The sequence below is a fragment of the Rhamphochromis longiceps genome, linkage group LG13 (assembly GCF_057381845.1).
Source record: "Rhamphochromis longiceps isolate RC_006_pf linkage group LG13, R_longiceps_female_GT1.1, whole genome shotgun sequence".
Lineage (NCBI taxonomy): Eukaryota > Metazoa > Chordata > Actinopteri > Cichliformes > Cichlidae > Rhamphochromis > Rhamphochromis longiceps.
The window spans coordinates 2,419,712-2,436,784 of record NC_140569.1 but is presented as its reverse complement, the minus strand read 5'-3'; the positions used below and the strand labels follow the sequence as shown (position 1 = coordinate 2,436,784).

The 17,073-nt window shown below is 44.4% G+C and overlaps 1 protein-coding gene across 1 annotated transcript in view; it reads right to left on the bottom strand.

The window, feature by feature from the left end:
- Positions 1-754: 754 nt before the first annotated feature.
- opn4a (opsin 4a (melanopsin)) overlaps positions 755-17,073 on the bottom strand; it is a 33,380-nt gene continuing 17,061 nt past the window's right edge. The window contains exons 2-11 of the mRNA XM_085427741.1: positions 13,177-13,319; positions 11,681-11,814; positions 10,710-10,913; positions 10,372-10,543; positions 10,118-10,294; positions 9,289-9,396; positions 8,575-8,770; positions 8,336-8,500; positions 6,176-6,235; positions 755-5,434 (exon numbers count right to left, since the gene is read on the bottom strand). Of these exons, the coding sequence (XP_085283867.1) occupies positions 5,264-5,434; positions 6,176-6,235; positions 8,336-8,500; positions 8,575-8,770; positions 9,289-9,396; positions 10,118-10,294; positions 10,372-10,543; positions 10,710-10,913; positions 11,681-11,814; positions 13,177-13,319 (1,530 nt within the window). The 3' untranslated portion in view covers positions 755-5,263. The remainder of the gene's footprint in view (positions 5,435-6,175; positions 6,236-8,335; positions 8,501-8,574; positions 8,771-9,288; positions 9,397-10,117; positions 10,295-10,371; positions 10,544-10,709; positions 10,914-11,680; positions 11,815-13,176; positions 13,320-17,073) is intronic.

Genomic DNA, 17,073 nt, shown 5'->3' with positions numbered 1-17,073 from the left:
GTAAAAAGAAGTTTTCTTCCCACGCACAGCGGACACTAATGTTTTTGTCACTCTTTATGGAATCAAACTCAAAGTAAGGTCAGTACTTCCACGCTTTAAACGCTGCACGCTCATACTCTCTCTGCACTCGATATGTGATCCATTGTTGATCTGCACACAGCTGTTGCCACGAACGTCGCACTCGCTTACGTCACTGTCATGAGACACTCAAAGTCCTCTCACGGTTTTAGTAACGCAGTAACGTCGCGTGCTTACGGGAAAGTAACGGTAATCTAATTACCTTTTTGCAATAGTAATCCCTTACTTTACTCGTTACTTGAAAACAGTAATCTGATTACAGTAACGTGTAACGCGTTACTGCCCATCTCTGCTCATGAGTGATATGTTTGTGGCATTATGGAAACACGTCATTTATAATAGCTTACATTTATTATCAAATACCAGAAATCACTTTTTTTACACGATAATAACAAGTTGAAAAATTCATTTAAATTAAATTAAGTTAAATTTTAAAAGCTGTATTAAAGTATGAAGGTATTTTAGGACCTGAGAATATAAGGGACTGCATGTGATGGTGATAACGATCATTTACTCTTAGATTAAAGTTGTAAATTTAAAGAAAAACTGTTTAATTAAACTGATTAAATTAAATGGCTGATATGAAAACTGACAGCTCTGGCCTGGCTGTGTGACGTGTCTCTATGGTGATGGGGGTACAAAGGAGGCGGAGCATCACGGTGAATGACAGATTTTATTTAGAAAAATAAAGCAACACTGAAATAAATGATCCACAGTAACTGCTCTGCCCGCTCTCCAACATCGCTTCATCCGAACAGGAAGTTTAACACAACAAATCAAACATCTGTGTGTGTGTGTGTGTGGGGGGGTCGGGGGCAGCAAAGACCCCCAGCAGCTAGAAAACAGTGTTGCTGACTAAATCTGTACCAGCTGAAGCATCAGTTAGAGAAGTGAAAGCTCTTCCACACACTTTGACAGAAAATAGCCTCCTATTCTGTTTCTGTAGTCATGTGACTGCTCACCACATGACCCTCTGCCATTTTGGGCACTGACACTGCGGGGTCATGTCACAGGCCTACAGAGGCGTGTGTGACCCCTGGAAACTAGACGCTCAGAAAAATGTGCGACCCCGACGAGCTGGTGAAAAACCCCGACTGCTTTGATCACTGACAGATGCCGATGTCCTCAAGCAGTCGCCTCTCTAAGTGAAACTATCCCGTCTTTAAGTCTGACGTCATTCGCCGTTTCCAGATCCAAACTCCGCTTCAGGTCAAAGTCAAACGAACGCTGCGGCATCACTGAGAGTCACAAACTGTTGAAATTCTTTCATCTTTTATAAAATGATCAGTGTTGCTGCTTTACCAGGTGTAACAATGACGTTTAACATCCATGAAAACAGGATTTATTACATTTAACGGAGTTAGAAGTTATTCACAATACGAGGTTAGTCATTAATATACTGCTGCTGGGCTGCAGTTACATCGTAAACTGAGCTTTAAAATGAAGAGTGGTAATAAAACCCGAGAGAGGCCGACAGTGAGCACTGACTGTTTTTGTTCAGATTGAATGGAACAAAATACAAAACATGTTAAAAATACAACAGCCTTAATAAACACAGAGTAGTTTGGAAGCAGGGTCCATCCTTCATCACTTAGAGACGGGATAGAGTACCACTTCCTCATTTCCTGTTTGTGTAGTTGTAGACAAGTCAGCGTCCTCCACACAAGCTACAGGTGACAGTGGCAACCTGCTAATGTTCAAAGCAATCACGGGAGGTGTTTGGTGTGGCATCGTCTTTATGACTGATTTCACCTCCACCAACCAGCAACCAGACTCCAACCAGTCACAGGGAATCCACAGTTTCCCGTGTGACTGCTGTTTTTGCATCATGTCCACTATGATGGTGGTATTTACTTTTTCCAATATTCAGAGTTATAACCGTGCTCCATGTTTTTGTACATCTCTTTCAGTTTATTGGCTTTTTTGTGACATTTGGATGCAGAAATGTTTTTTAGGATTTTCATATATCAGGACATGAGAAATCATCTGGTCCTGATCAGGTCTTAAAATAATTAGATTCAGCCTCCGGTGAACAAAAGCATGTGGCACGTTACATCATGTTAGTATCTATTAAAGATAAACTAAACTAACTGCAGTGTGAAAGTCTAACTCCGCCCCCTGATTCAGCGGCGTGTAGCGCCTCCTTCTGAGTTGCGGTGATGTTTCTGTGTGACTCCATGCGTCTGTCACGTCACTGTGGAGCAGTTTTGTCCCACTCGTCTTTACAGCGTCGCTTCATCTCATTCATGCTCAGCTCTCTGAACTCTCTAACCCTTCCAAGCGAGCCGCACCCGTTCAGTGTGTAGCTAACTGAGCTGTCATGAACTTTAACCTTTCACCTGCTATCGAGGCCTGTATCTTGTGATTTTTGCAGTTTCTCTGCAGCCCATATCTGCAAACTGCCAAACCGTCTGCTTTTATAGACGTGCTCACACTTGCTGATGTAACAAACGGCTTTAACCTGCAACTTTTATGAAACTGATTCAGGTTAATGTTGGAGTTTAGTCACCTCTGAAGCTGTAGATGCTAACAGTTAGCATGTACAGAAGATTAGTAGTACAGCACAAGCTAACAGCTCATGTGTGTTAGCAGCATTTAACTGCTATACTTGCTAAAACACACTGCTTCAGCTTTATCAGTCCGATCTTGTTTTGTTAAACCCGTTTTAACCAGTGAGTTTGATGGTTTGCTTCAAGCTTCCGTCCCAACAGGAAAAGCACCATGAGCTTTATCTTTTTAAAGAAACATTCAGGTAAAGTTTAGGGAACAGCTGAGGAGCTCAAACAGACATGTCAGATGACCAAGAGCTGCGCTATTATCGACATGATTTTCTCTTTTAAACACTATAAAAATATCACAGTCACATTCCACGACACTGCGCTTCAGCAAAGTACGCCTTTAGTTAAATAAAGGAAAGGAAGCCGCAGAAACAGTACGAAATGATCTGAACAACACTTTAAAACACAAAACACTGAAAATATCTTCAGAACAAAAGCGTTTTTGCAGGCCTCTCAGGACTCGCGGAGATTACACCGAAAGAATCTGACTGGAAATAAACTCTATGTACAGGCCACAATGAGCTCAACACAGAGACTGCAAAGGACGTCCCAGCATGTTTTCCCCAAGTCGGGCATCGGGCTTCCCGGAAAATCTGATTTTCAGCTTTTTAAAGGAAGAGTTTAACTAAAACTAGAATTTACAGCTAAAACACAGCAGTTGACTTTTTGGTTTGTTATTCCTGGTTTAGATATGGTTGTTGAACGTGAACTAACCCTGAAGGGTGTACTACGAAGGAAAGCTACATATCCAGGCTTTCTTTGTCTTAGCTGGATCAGCAAAGCCCCAGAGATAACAGAGATGACAGGTTATCAACTGAAGAAAGACGATTCGTGCATCATGTGACTCTTTTTTTTCTTCACAAAATGATCCCCGTGAGCGCCACCCGCTGTGAGCACCACCCGCTCCATTTAGAGATGTTATAAAGTGAGGATGATAAAATAGTAAGTAAAATATTATTAAAAAGAAATTAAATGTTTACAAAGAACATAAAATATAACAGCTAAATAATCTGAAGATTATTGGAGAAACTGATTAATCTGGTGATTTGTGTCACAGAGATTTGAATTGCAGTGAAAGATTTTGTGTCTGAGCGCGCTCAATGCTGCTGTTTACTTCTAAGCACAACATTACAGCAACATTACTTTTTGCTTCATTCAGCGCTCTTTGTAAGTAGATATAGAATCTATATCACACTGAAAACATGCCAGAAATAAAAGAATCGTTGACAACTTGGCGCTTCCAGACAATTTTAAACTGAAAATTCAAACATAACCTGCTCCTGGCCAGGTGATGTGTTCAGCATCAGTTGCCATGGTGATTTAGCTTGTAAAATAAGGGCCACATTGGTGACATGGAAAATTATGACTTTAAGCTCTACACAGTTCACTAACCCAATAATCTTCTTCGTAGTTACACCCCTCAGTTTAGAACATATCAGTGTTGGTTACACAACAAATAAATGAGCATCGTTTCAGCTCTCCTACTGCTGTGGTTCAAGAAGTCACAACTATGCAGGCCAAAAACGTTGTGGGCAAGAAAAGCAGCTTTATGTTTTTTATTCTTAAAGAAGGTTTGGATGGCTGTTCTTTTTACTGCCCCTTATTAGGTTTCTGGAAGCTGACCAATCAGGAAACAGTGGGTTTATGGGGGTGGGGGTGTTCTTAAAGAGACAGGAGCTAAAATGGCTCATTTCAGATAGAAGATGAACAGAGGGGCAGCTTTAAAGGCCGATACAAAGGTTTTGTTTTTCTAAACTGTTCATAATGACAAAAAAGATTTAAAAAATACTTTAAAGTTGGAAATGAGCAGAAAAACTGCTTGGTGCAGAGCCACATCCACAGCGATCGGTAATCACTGTGGGTATAAGATCGATGTCCTGAGATGTTCTTATTGGCACTGAGTCAGTGATTTCTTGAATTTATAGTTAGTTTTGGTTAGATGGGATGCACATAACCATCTTCATGATTTAACCTTTATGATTTGCTCCGGTGGCATCACATTGAGGTCTGAGCTGGAAATCCACATGCAAAGCAGAAACATAAGAAGACCAAGGGCAGGAAAGCACACGGTTTACTGAGGAATCACAGAATGAAGAATCTCCTCCCTCAGCTCAAAGTCCTCTCAGACACCAGAAAACCTCTAAAGGGACCCTCACCTGTCACAGGAAACCTTGGCTAAAGAGGCATTTTCATCAGTCTGACTGAACATTTCCACCCTCAGAGTCCGTGTGGCTGCAGTGTAATCAAAGATCAGACCTGCTCTCAGCTTTCAGGAGCTCTTTAAAGAGCAACTCAATGCAAAATATGAATTCTGTAACATTTCAACTCACAGCAGCTGCTTTCCCTTCACTCAAAACAACCAAACAGAGTGAGAGGATACACCTTGTTTCAGGTAAGCTGCTCTTTAAGTAAACTGTTTTGTTCGTTGGTAAAACAGCTCCAGGTTGGGTTTGGAATTTGTCTCCATCCATATCGGTACAAATCGGGTAAAATCTATAAACGACCTGCAGATTTACAATCTGATGAGTTCTGATGGCTTTTTCTGAACTGCACAGTCCCAAATATCTGCCTGGACCTTAGGTGGTCACATGGCTGCAGGTGTTTAAACAGGAGAAGGGGGTGGAGCTCTACGCCGAACCCGCCCCTGCACCTCCACCGCCGCTGCTGTTGGTCGCCTTCGATCGAGATGTGCGGGAACCACTTCGTCCCGTGGAAAGGAAAGGGCTGGACTCGGAGGTGATGACGATACTCGGGATTCGACAGAGTGCGCCTCTTGCACCATCTGTAAAATCACCGTTCTGTGAAAGAGACAAAGACGGTTATTTAAAACAAATGTGACTGATGCCTAAATCTGAGAGGGCAGGCATGCCATCGTAAACCAATCACGGATCAATGATAGCGCTAAATGACCACCGCTGGGTTTTTAGCGCCATCGTCGGCACAAAGCAAATTTGTAGGTAATCATTTAACAGCTGTTTAACAGGGATCCAGAGGTCACTGGATCCCTGATTCATGAGAGTCAATCCTCCGAACCAACAACTGAAGCCAAAGCGGGAGTGCTAAAAACAAAACCTGCAGTTCCTCTAGTGTCCAGTGGAGGCAGCAGTGAGTCCGTCCCCGAAGACTCTCATGTTACAACAGAAACAAACATGTTTCCAGCCTGATACACAAACTGTTTGTCTCTGTGGATGATTTTTTGTTTCATAGAAACAAAATGAAACCACCAAACGATGAATCCTGTGCAGGACGTGCGTGGTGCTCTCGTACAGATTTGCACAGATGGTTTGTTAATTCATCAATATTCAGATCATTTAATAACATATAAAATATTTGTATTACAACACTGGTGTCACATTTTCAGATCTGTATAAATCTTTGGATCAGAATAAAATCGTTTCATCTAAATACAGATAATCGCTTACAAAACAACATAAATAAAAAAAGCATAAATTAAATGAAAGGGTCCTGCTTTCACCTTCACATCATTTACTGCACCTCCACCAACAGATGTGACTGTAAAAGCTGTTTGTGAAACTCACATTTGAACTGCTGCTGCGTTCACCTGCTCCTGCCGTGGGAAGCTTAGTGTCACAGGACGTCTAGAAGAGAAACACATGGACTCATACTGTGACTCATGCTGCTCAACACCAACAGTTCAACATCATGAACCATGAACGACAATGAAGACACAAGGAAAATGGTACAAATCACCTATTTAATCCTAAAATCTTAAAATATATGTGCAAAGTTTTCTATCTCTGAGAAAAGTTAAAAAATTGTAGATCAGCCGTTGTTACGTATATGTTATTATTGTTAGGATGCCTGGGTCGTTGACCCAGGGTTTTTGAGTTTATTATTATTATTATTTATAATTTCTAGTCTTTGGTTCCTTTGTTAGAGTTCTGTCTTTTGGTTTATGTCTCTGTCTTCTCTAGTTGCTCTGTCTCCCCTGTCAGCTGCATCCCCTTGTCTAGTTCGCGTCTCTGTGTATCCTTAGTTCCTATATCCCCGTGTCCAGTCAGTGTCTGTGTCTGTCCTGGTCCCACGTCTCTGTTCCCTCTGTAGTGCCTGCATGTGAGTCTGTGTCTTTGTTCAGTCTGTGTTTTGTGTTTCCTGTTTTACTTTGAAGGTCTCTGTCTTATCTCAGTGTGTTCAGGTGACGCTTCCTTGTCTCGTCAGTTCTGATTTGCCCCAGCTGTGTTTCCCTCCCGTTACCCATTCCCTGATTGCTCCCTCTGTGTATTTAAGCCCTGTGTTTCTCTGTGTCTGTCATGGTCCTGCGACCATGACTCAGTGACTTTATGTTTATGTTCTTTATTGTTATTACTTTCATTATTATTCGTGGCTGTTTTGGGATGGTTTGTGTTTGGGATTTTAGACACTGGGTTCTGGGTTTGTGCTCCCTCTGTTGGTCCCTGGTGTTAGTGTTCCCCTGTCTCGTCAGGTTAATCAGGTCCAGCTGTTTCCCCCACCTGTGTGTGATTTCCCAGTGTCTCTTTGTGTACTTATAGTGTGTGATTTCCTCTGCTCCTCGTCGCGTCGTCTGTGTTCATACCTGGTGTAATCCCCTGCGTGCTCTCCCTGCTGTTCTCCCTTCATGCTCAGGTTTGCTATTTCTTTGTGTAGTTTCTCCCAGTTAGTTCATCCTTAGTTCTGTTTTACCATCCCCACTTTATATTGGATATTATCAATAAATCACCCTCACACCTGAATAAGTGCTGCGTTTTGAGTCCTCCTTCCGCTCTCCACACGGCCGCTGCCCCGGACCGTGACAGTGTCTGTGTTGCGATCTACCGTTTATTTAGCTGTGTGTTCTGTCAGTCCTCTGGTTTGAGTTTATTTTGGTTTTTTCCAGTTATGTTATGTTTGAGTTCAGCATTAAAGCTATTTCAGTTTACGTTTGTCTCTGGAGTCTGCATCTTGGGTCCTATTCCTGTCTGCACACAGCCGTCACTTAACAATTATGGCTGTTACTATGAGAGAAGATCTATTAATCCTGAGTCTTGGCAAATTAACACAGAGGCCAAAACATTAAACATAAATTAAATAAAGTCTGTAGTCTCTGTAGATTAAAAAAGCTCAATACATTTAAAAAAGTATTTAACTTCCGGTGCCGCTCTGAGCTGGCAGTCAGTATCAGCAGCTCTGTTCTATTCTATTCTAAAAAGCAAAAATAAAAAAATACAATGGTAATAAAAAGTTAAAACATAATAAACACAAGATAATAAACAATTAAATAAAATAAAGTTTAAAATAAAGACTAAAAATCGATTGCTAAAGATAGTAAAACACGTGTAGTATTATGTGGCTAATATTTTACAGATGAATCATACTAACACTGGTATGTCCTCAGTAATGATATTTATTCTGTCGTGTTATCGCAGCTGTGATTGTGAAACACGTTCTCACATCGTCATCATTATATTAGGCCTCCGGGTTGGATTGTATTGTCTGTCTGTGTGAATTCACTTCCTGTTCCATAGGGGGCGCTCTTGAGTTGTCCTGGTTTTATTTGTGGATTTCAGACTTGTTGTTTTGAGCCTGCGGCTCTTTGTGTTTGCAGCATTTACAGCGCTCAGTTTTGAATAAACGAATGGATTTTCTTTTTGTTTCGTCCTGATGGCGTCAGCGGTTCGATCCTCTCTGTGACACTTTCACAGTTTATCCACTATTTTACATCTTCCGTTCTCTGAGTTTACCTTTTCAAAGATGCCCGAGTCGTGGCTCTTCAGCTTGGACTTGAAGCTGGATGAGGGTTTGAAGTCGGGCAGCTCGGCGGTGTCTCTGCTGATGTCACAGGAGACCTGACGGCTGGCCGGTCTGGATCCCAGACTGGACAGGTCAGCCTCGGTGTCTGTCAGACCCTGCAGAGGTTAAACGGACGCTCCTGAACATTGACCGTTTTTTAAACTTCCTGATTAAACCGTTTCAAGCTTACCGATTCGCTGTCAGAGGCAGAGGAGAGGCGGGACTTGAAAGTGCTCTGCCGCCTGAACTGGCTGCTGATGTCAGAGGTCTGGCTGGTCACAGTAGAGCGGCGCGTCGACACGAAGCTGCTGCTGGTCGAGCGGATGTCACGAGGACGGACGCAGAGCAGCACGCCAAGACATGGGATGTACTTGGCCAACGCTATCCTGCAAAGAGAGGTCAAAGGTCAGTGTGGAGTCTATACCGATCAGTACTTCAGTGGCTCATGCAGCTAATGCAGTGTCCAGTCATTTGTGATATTTAGTCTCCTTTTCAGCTCACTTCCTGTTTTATTTTGAACTGCTCACAGCCCGTGCACTGATTTTTAAAGCACCCGAAGGTCACAGTTATCAGCCTCGTCTGATTCTCTGAGTATGCTGATGATGAGATGTTCACAGTGAAACTGAGTCACAGCTTGTAGGTTTACTTCTGAGAAACTCTCTCCTTCCTGTTTTAGAAACTGATCATGTGATGGACCTGCTGCCAAATAACCTGATCAGCTGCTACATGTTTTATCAGGTGTCACTAAATCGAAGGTCACATTTTTCTGAAAATTGAACATTTTCTTAGTTTAAACATCTGATATGTTTTCTATGTTTTATTATGAATAAATGTAGATTACACTCTGTACATTTATTTAGAACTGGGGCTGCAGTCAGTCTTTTACCTGTGAAATGGGGTTTACCTGTATTTTGGGTGTGTGATGGCGTAGATGATGGGGTTGTGGATGGCCGAGGCCTTGGCGATGATGGCGGGGACAGAGTTCATGTAGGGTGTCAACATGTCTGCGTACCTGTGAACCAGAACACACCGGTTAATGTGGGGCTCGCCGGGTTAAACGAGCATCGGTTCAGACAGTCGAGCCCTGCTGCTCCTTTCACACTCGGTTTGTATCCTGGGACTAAGCAGCTCTGCGTGACTCACGGGTCGAATTTGAACCTCAGCCATCTCTTAATGGCTCCACCCCCCCACCCCCTACCCCCCAGTCTGAAACAACTCGCTTCAGCTCCTTTTCTCTTTGAGGCCTCTTAAACTTTGATTGTCCAGCTCCTGGTATTTAAGATCATTCTCCAAATTGTTTTTACCATTTCAGTTACAGTAAAGTCACTTTTTGTATCCTAATTTTTAAAAATATGAAGCAAAACAAGAGGACCTGACAAAATAGGAGCTTTTTAAATATTATTATTACTTTTTAAAAATGTTTTGTCATTTAGGACTTCAGCTTTTTGTTTTCTGAATTCGTTTACAGCGTCAGCCACTCTTTCTTTCTCACCAGCCTCGGCGATGAGCTTGGATGAGAAAACACTTTTTAACAAAGATCTTTCAAACTTTAAAGCCGCAGTGGACAAAAATGTAAATGAGCTGAAATAAACGAGCCACATTTCTCTAAGAGACGGAGAGCGGCACCTAGTGGCCATCAGAGGAAGTCCAGCGACACAAAGCTCAGAGTTTTGTTGTAGTTCGACTCAGATGACACACACGTTTTCATAGGTGTGGAGGTTTGAGTGTTTTACCCGGCGAAGGCGGTGAGGGCCACGGTGGAGTACGGCGACCAGGAGATGACGTAGAGCAGGATGACGATGAGCGCGATCTTCGCCATCTTCCACTCGTTCTGCAGCCGATGGAAACTCTTCATGGAATCACGAGTGCTGCCGTGACTGTGAACACTGCCGTTAATCTTCCCCACTGCCCTGAAACGCACACGAGCTTCAGTCAGTCACTGAAGTCAGGCACAGCTGAACGAAAGACATCTGAGATTCAAACTGACTGGTTGGTGGTGCGGATGGCGCGGAAGATGAAGATGTAGCAGTAGATGATGATGAAGAGAGGCAGGAAGAAAACGAAGATGAAGAGCAGCATGGTGTAGGCTCTCACAGACGGCGTGAAGGTCATGTAGTCCCACGTACAGGAGGTCATCAGGCCCTCAGGGACGTAGGCGCCTGAAACGTTAACACAGAGAGAGGTGGTTCTTTGGACCGCCGTTTTTATCTGGATCTTTGTCGGAAGTCTACCTGACATTAAAGTGTTATTCAGTCTGATAAACGCTGTTACTGTCACGTGCTGTCGTATACAGTATTCTAAATGTGCTGTGTCGCGTGTCCTCACTCCAGCCGAAGAACGGCGGCAGGCTCCAGCCCAGCGAGTAGGCCCAGGCCGCCACGAGGATGAGGAGGGCCCGCTTCCGAGACAGCACTCCAATGGATGTGAGAGGCCTCGTGATGACGAAGTAACGGTCGATAGCGATCACCGTCATCGTGATCATGGAGCAGATCCCAAACAGAGCGCCACAGAAAGCATACAGCTCGCAGCCTGCAGGCAACAGAGAGGGATTAGAGTCGCTTTAAACTTCTCTTCTTTCCTGTGACAAATAAACCTCCTTCGCTCAGCGTCTCTCTGAGCGACTCAAACACAGCGCTCTTCTCTCTGAGCTGAAAGTTACTGGTTCACATCGTGGTGGAGAAGAATGGAAAAGAAGCTGCAGATAGAAAATAAAACAATCAGTCATTTTAAGCCCTGAAGCTCAAATTCAGTCACACGTCGGACACGGTGAAGGAAAACACCTGTGAAGAGGCAAGAACATCTTTAGGAAGGCAGAGATTGGTCAAGAGGTTTCTACGCAACAATAAGGCCATAAGACAAACATGTGTGTTACCAGCCTCTGTCGTTTCACTTACATCCAGCAGAAGGCAGTGTACGCGTTTATAGACAGACCCTGAGTGAAGTGGGCCCCCCCACCTTCGCTACGTTTGTGATGCTAACATTTTCACTGGTGCCGCTAAAGGTTTTTAGGGGTCATCCAAGGTCAACCAGCCCCTTTCCTTACAGTGAAAACATCACAACATTACAAACACTTTTATCATGATCACACTCTTAAAAGCAAAAAAATGTAACAGTTACAATCAACTTTGTATTGTGTCCGAGAAAGAAATACAAAAAAAGAAAAAAGGGGGCGTGGCCTGACTGACAGGTGGCTGTAGCTGCTAGCTGTCTGTTAGCTTCACCTGAACTGGTCCGTGTTTGTGCTGTTGGAGCATTTGTAATGAGATCATCTGTAATATCAGCCATGCAGTTGGTACCTTTCTCTCCAAAGATCCACCTCTTGTGCATGCTGGTGGTGAAGAAGATGGGTGACTGGGTGATGCACATCAGGAGGTCAGTGATGGCCAAATTAATGATGAACATGTTGGGCGGCGTGCGCAGGCTGCGACTCCTGCAAAGACATTTTAAACAGAATTAATTTGTTAATTACAGAAAAACTGCTGAAAAATACTCGAACCTCCCACAAACTGCTAACTTTAACTAAGTGATATTGTTACATTAGTGAAATTCTGTCTTTTACAGAAAATAAAACTGAATTTTGAGCAGATGATCCAAATCTGAACAGTTTGATGTTTTTCAGTAATGACTGAGTCTGTCTGAAGGAGAGCACTCAGGGCTCCTTCAGCTTGAACATGAACGTTTAATCAATGACGCATTCGCCTTAAACCACAGCTGATTGTAGCAGAAGAAGGATCGATGCCCATCCAAGGAACAGGCAGATCGATGCGCACATCGAATTTTTCTTAGGTGGAAAAGCTTCTTAAAGGAACTCCTGAAATCATTGTGCTCATTGTTTCTCTGCAGACATGGAAGAAGAAAAGAGCTGCTCGATAAATGAGCGGCAGCTTGTTCCAGACAGAGGTCCTGATTTCCTACTTATCCCAGCATGAGGAACCTCTGATTAAAGCCTTACGGGCCGTCCTTTCTCTCCGGTGCTTCTGCAGCTGCTCATGCGCTTCATCCTCAAACACTATACCAGCGTTCTTTTTAAAGACCGTTCATTTCCAGCTCCATCCTTTTCCTCTTGGACTCTCTGCTCCTTATCCATCTTATACTTTCCCTCAGACCATCCATTAAGCCTACTTTCTTCTTACTGGGCGACTTCTGTAAGCCTGTGAGCCTGTCTGTAGCCAATGAGCAGATAAAGAAATCCTGGATGAGATGAGTTTGAGTTGAGCCTCTGTTAACAAGTAAAGCTAAATCTGTTTAGTCGTTTCAGGTTCCAAATATTTATTCTGGACTCTCCTGAGGCAGCTTTCCATTACTCAGAGTTCAGAATAATCCTTCTTTATCTGATCCTGGACGGCAGGTCCAAGAGTAGAAGTGAGAGTTTTTAGAAGTGTCGGTCGTGTCTAATATGATTTCATTTGAACAGGAGACGTTTGAGGGCAGAGATGAGAAATTTCAGACTGTGAAACATATAAAAACTGTTTCAGCTTTCATGCTGTGTTGTGCAACTATTATTCTACGGCTAATTAACCCAAATCTGAAGATTACCTGAGATTTAACATGTGACACCCTGTGTTATCATTTGATCAGTGTAGAAGCTTCTTATATATATATTACAATGCACACATGAAGTTACTACAGTTATCACAAAGCAATAAGACTTCACACTGTGCAGCACCGCGGTTACAAATAAATACATGAGTGAGAGTTTTAGTCAAGTTTAGATTAAAATAAAATGAACAGTAACTGTTTTTGGGGCCTAAGGCTGCATTTTCACCTGAAAGCAGCACGGTGATGAGCGTACCTGCTGAAGGCGTAGATGACCAGGAAGTTCCCAATCATGCCTGTGATGCCGATGGTGAGAATCACGGAGCCAATGGTGTAGTGGGCGTGGTCGGGCACATCCACGGTGGGGAATGGGCGTGGCGCCTCGGGCACCATCGCCACCTGCAGGACCGAACGCAGAATGACAAGAGAACGTGACACCTCTGCAAAAGCAATTGTGAAACTTTCAGCTGCTTCCTTCAGGGGGTCACTATCTGAAAAGAAAGAAAAAGACCCTACAATAATACAGAGAAAACCTCAACAACTAGACCACCCCCCTATGAGCAAGCACTTTGGCGACAGTAGGAAGGAAAAACTCCATTTTAACAGGAAGAAACCTCCGGCAGAACCAGGCTCGGGGTCTGCTGGAGCAGCTGGGATTGAGGGGAGGAAGACTGTGACGCGTTGTTAACGTGTGAACAGCAGCTTCTGGAAGCTTTTAAGGTGGAATGCTTCCCTGCATGTCAGTTAGTGTAAGAGCTTTGTTTAATGAAATGAAAATGCAGTAAAAAGTACATACGACAGAACCATGACACAGAGATGCAGGGCTGAGATATGATGGTCGTATTTAGAGACAGGCCGTCGTTGTTTAATGTCCCAGTTTTTCTTGTTGGGAGGTCTAAAGCACCTGTGTGAAACAAAAGAGCCTCACAAACACACCCCAAAAACGACGAAGCATTTCCTGTTTCCTGTTCAACTAAAAGTCCTCTTCAGATTGATCTTAAAACACAAATACAGATTTAAACCTGCAGCTGGAGGACTGATCGTTTCTAAAGACTAGAAGAGAACGCGAGGCCAGAAACTCCTTCCTGTCGATGATGTTGTTATTCCACTCGGAGGAAAGCCTTCACGCTCACAGACTTCACTAATCACTAACCGGCGACCTAAATCCTTCCTGACAGGCGGCGTCTTCACAGGTCTGTCCATCGCTGTTTCTAATGAACCTCCTCCGAGCCTCCTCCCTGTCAGGCCTCAGATCAGTGCCAGCAGAAACATCAGGAACAGCTAATCAGAGTTGGAGGTTGGCCCGAGGAGCGACTCGAATTATTGGACTTTTAATAAAGCGGTTTAAAACCCTGATGGACTCTGGCAGGGAGACGGACGCTCCTCGATCATTTCTGCAGGAGAAAACTTAAAGCAGAGCCGAGAATGAACTGAAATCATCTTGGTGTACAAACTGAGCCTTTTCCGCGGAGGGACAGTCTAATGAAACGAATCAAACCTAATCAATCGAATGAAACACCAGAGATCCTGAATCGATGATCTTTGTGTGTCACAGCCTCAGTTTGTGTTTGTGGATGGCAGCGAATCAGAAACCCACACAGAGGCGTTATGAGGACAGTGTGGGGAGGGCTGCAGATGTTGAGTTTTGTGTTTGGACTCTGTTGAGTTATCTTCAGGTTGTTTCAGGACCTGTACGAGCACGTGGTGAAGAACAACCCAAACGTCAGATGTGAGCGTGTCCTGTAACGAATAGAAACACTGAAGATGTCGTGATGTAATATGCGTGCACGTGCAGATGAGCTGTGTGAGGCTCCGTGTCTCTGTTATCGTGTTTCCTGAGAGGTCGGGTTTTTTGGATGTTTGTTTCTTTATCAGAACAGTTTGTTTCCAAAATAAAAGTTCAGCATTAAAGCTGTGTTTGAGACCACTTCCTGCCGCCAGACTGCCATTTAACATGCCGATGAGTACAAAGGTGGAACCTGTGACATCAGCATCTGTGGGTGGGGCTACCACAAGACCGTCATCCGTGATTGACAGATGCAGCAAACAGATTCTGTCTCCGACTGAAACGAGCCACACGTCTGTCAGAAACGTGGAAGAAGAGTCGTTTAGCGGTCGCGTCCACACGCGTCTGATTCTGGAGGACGGGTGGATCCGTGCTGACGTGGCAAAAACCGGCAACATGGTAAACTGCAGCTGATGCGTCACAGCCGGCATCGCTGCATTCTCCACAGAAATGGGATGAAACGCGACACAAGTCTGTGCTGCAGTGATGAAACATCCACTGTGGGGATAAATGCTGAGTGTGCTGCACACAAAACACTGCAGAGTAAACTCAGCATGATGCATTCAGGTCCTGTGTTTAGCAGAATCACAGGCTTGGATGGGGGACACACACAGCAGTGGTGTGAGCTGTCCACAAACTTCTGGCCCCGAGTATCCAGTGGAATAACTTGGATTATGGATTGTGCAGAACAGAACAACGTATAAATGATTCTTGGCTTGTTTTCAGCCGTGAAGCAGTTTGGACACGGACACACACAGGTCAGCGTTGGCGTGTGTGACGCCGATGGTTCCTGTCTCCTGCCGTGACCCATGAATGCAGTCGCATCCACCATCAGCTGTTCTCAGAGCCCCGCCTTCGATGATGATGGCGTCTGACAGGTTGGGACAGGAAGGGAAACGTTCAGCTCAGGACGGACGGCCTGCCTCACACAGAGACTCGGAAAAATGACAAAACATGACACAAAGCAACGCCTCCATCACTCACCAGCCACTTCATTAGGTACACCTGTTCTGCTGCTCCTTAGCACGCCAGCAGCTCGTTGGACATAATTGAAGAAGAGCTGCTGAAGTTCAAACGGAGCCTCAGGATGATGAAGAAAAGTGAATAAAGGGAGAAATGAGCCGCGGTTGGTCAGAGCAGAAAGGCCAGGCTGCTTCAAGCTGATGGTGAGGCAATGGGAACTCAAATAAGCACTCATTAAAACCAGCATCTGCAGAAAAGCGTCTGTGAACCTTGACGCAGATGGACAGAAGAGCACAGTCCTGTAGCAGGAACAGCAACCTGGACAGCAGAAGATGGAGAAACGTTTCCTGGTCTGTGAGTCAGTTTAAAGCGTGGCTCCATCCTGCCTGTATCAGTGCTCAGCCTGCTGCTGTGGTGAGGGCCACGGCCTGTCTGAGTGTTGCTGCTGACCACGCCCATCCCTTTCTGACCTCACTCAACCATCCTCTGATGTCATAGTTCACTCAGACGGCTCCACCGTCACAGATCTCAGTTTAACAGAGCAGCTTTGAGATGTGGAGGAACAGGAGGGTCTGACCAATGATGTCATGATGATGTCATGTCAACATCATTCAAAACCTCTGAGGGGTGTTTCCTGCAGCTTGCTAAACCTGATCCATGAGGAGCTAAAGCAGCTCTGAAGCACACCGTGTAGCAGCAAGGATCAACCGGTGAGGTGGAACGCAAGAGCAAACGAGCCGGGAAAAGCAGGAAACCTCGACAACGAGGAGAATAAAGGTAAACGAAGAAGACTGACGAGGTCAGGCGTGGAAACCGTCACAGCCTGACTGTTATTTATTTTTACGTCTTCAGAGATTGAATAGAATAGAATAGAATGACCCTTTATTGTCATTGTACATACTGATGATCTGGACAGTTCCGAGCACATGGACGTGAGGGACTAACATTAAAGTTTGTGTCCCGGCTGGTTTTCACCATCAGTACTAGTTAGTTAAACTAGTGCTGGGACATGGTGTAAAATCAGCCGTTGTATGTTGGTACTCTCTAGAGACTCTGTTGTTTCGGTGCTTTGAGTCTCCTTCTGGGAGGTCTGAACACCCGGAGCGCTTCCTTCGGTGCTCGTGTGGAAGCTCCTCCTCCGGTGACTTCCACTGGGACGTGACATCGTCGTCTTTACCGATCAAAAAATCCGAAGCTGAATCCGTTCCCGCAGAGACAAAAGTAGTGCAGTAAACTGTGGAGGATTACTGAAATGAGAGATAAGGTTAAAATGCAAAGTCACACGGGGACGTTTGAATCTACATGCTGCTGCAGTCTCAGAGTCGTTATTATGAAAATGTTTTCCGTCTCGTCGGCCGTTTCCGTTTCGCCGCGAGGCCACATATCCTCCCTGCTGATGAACTC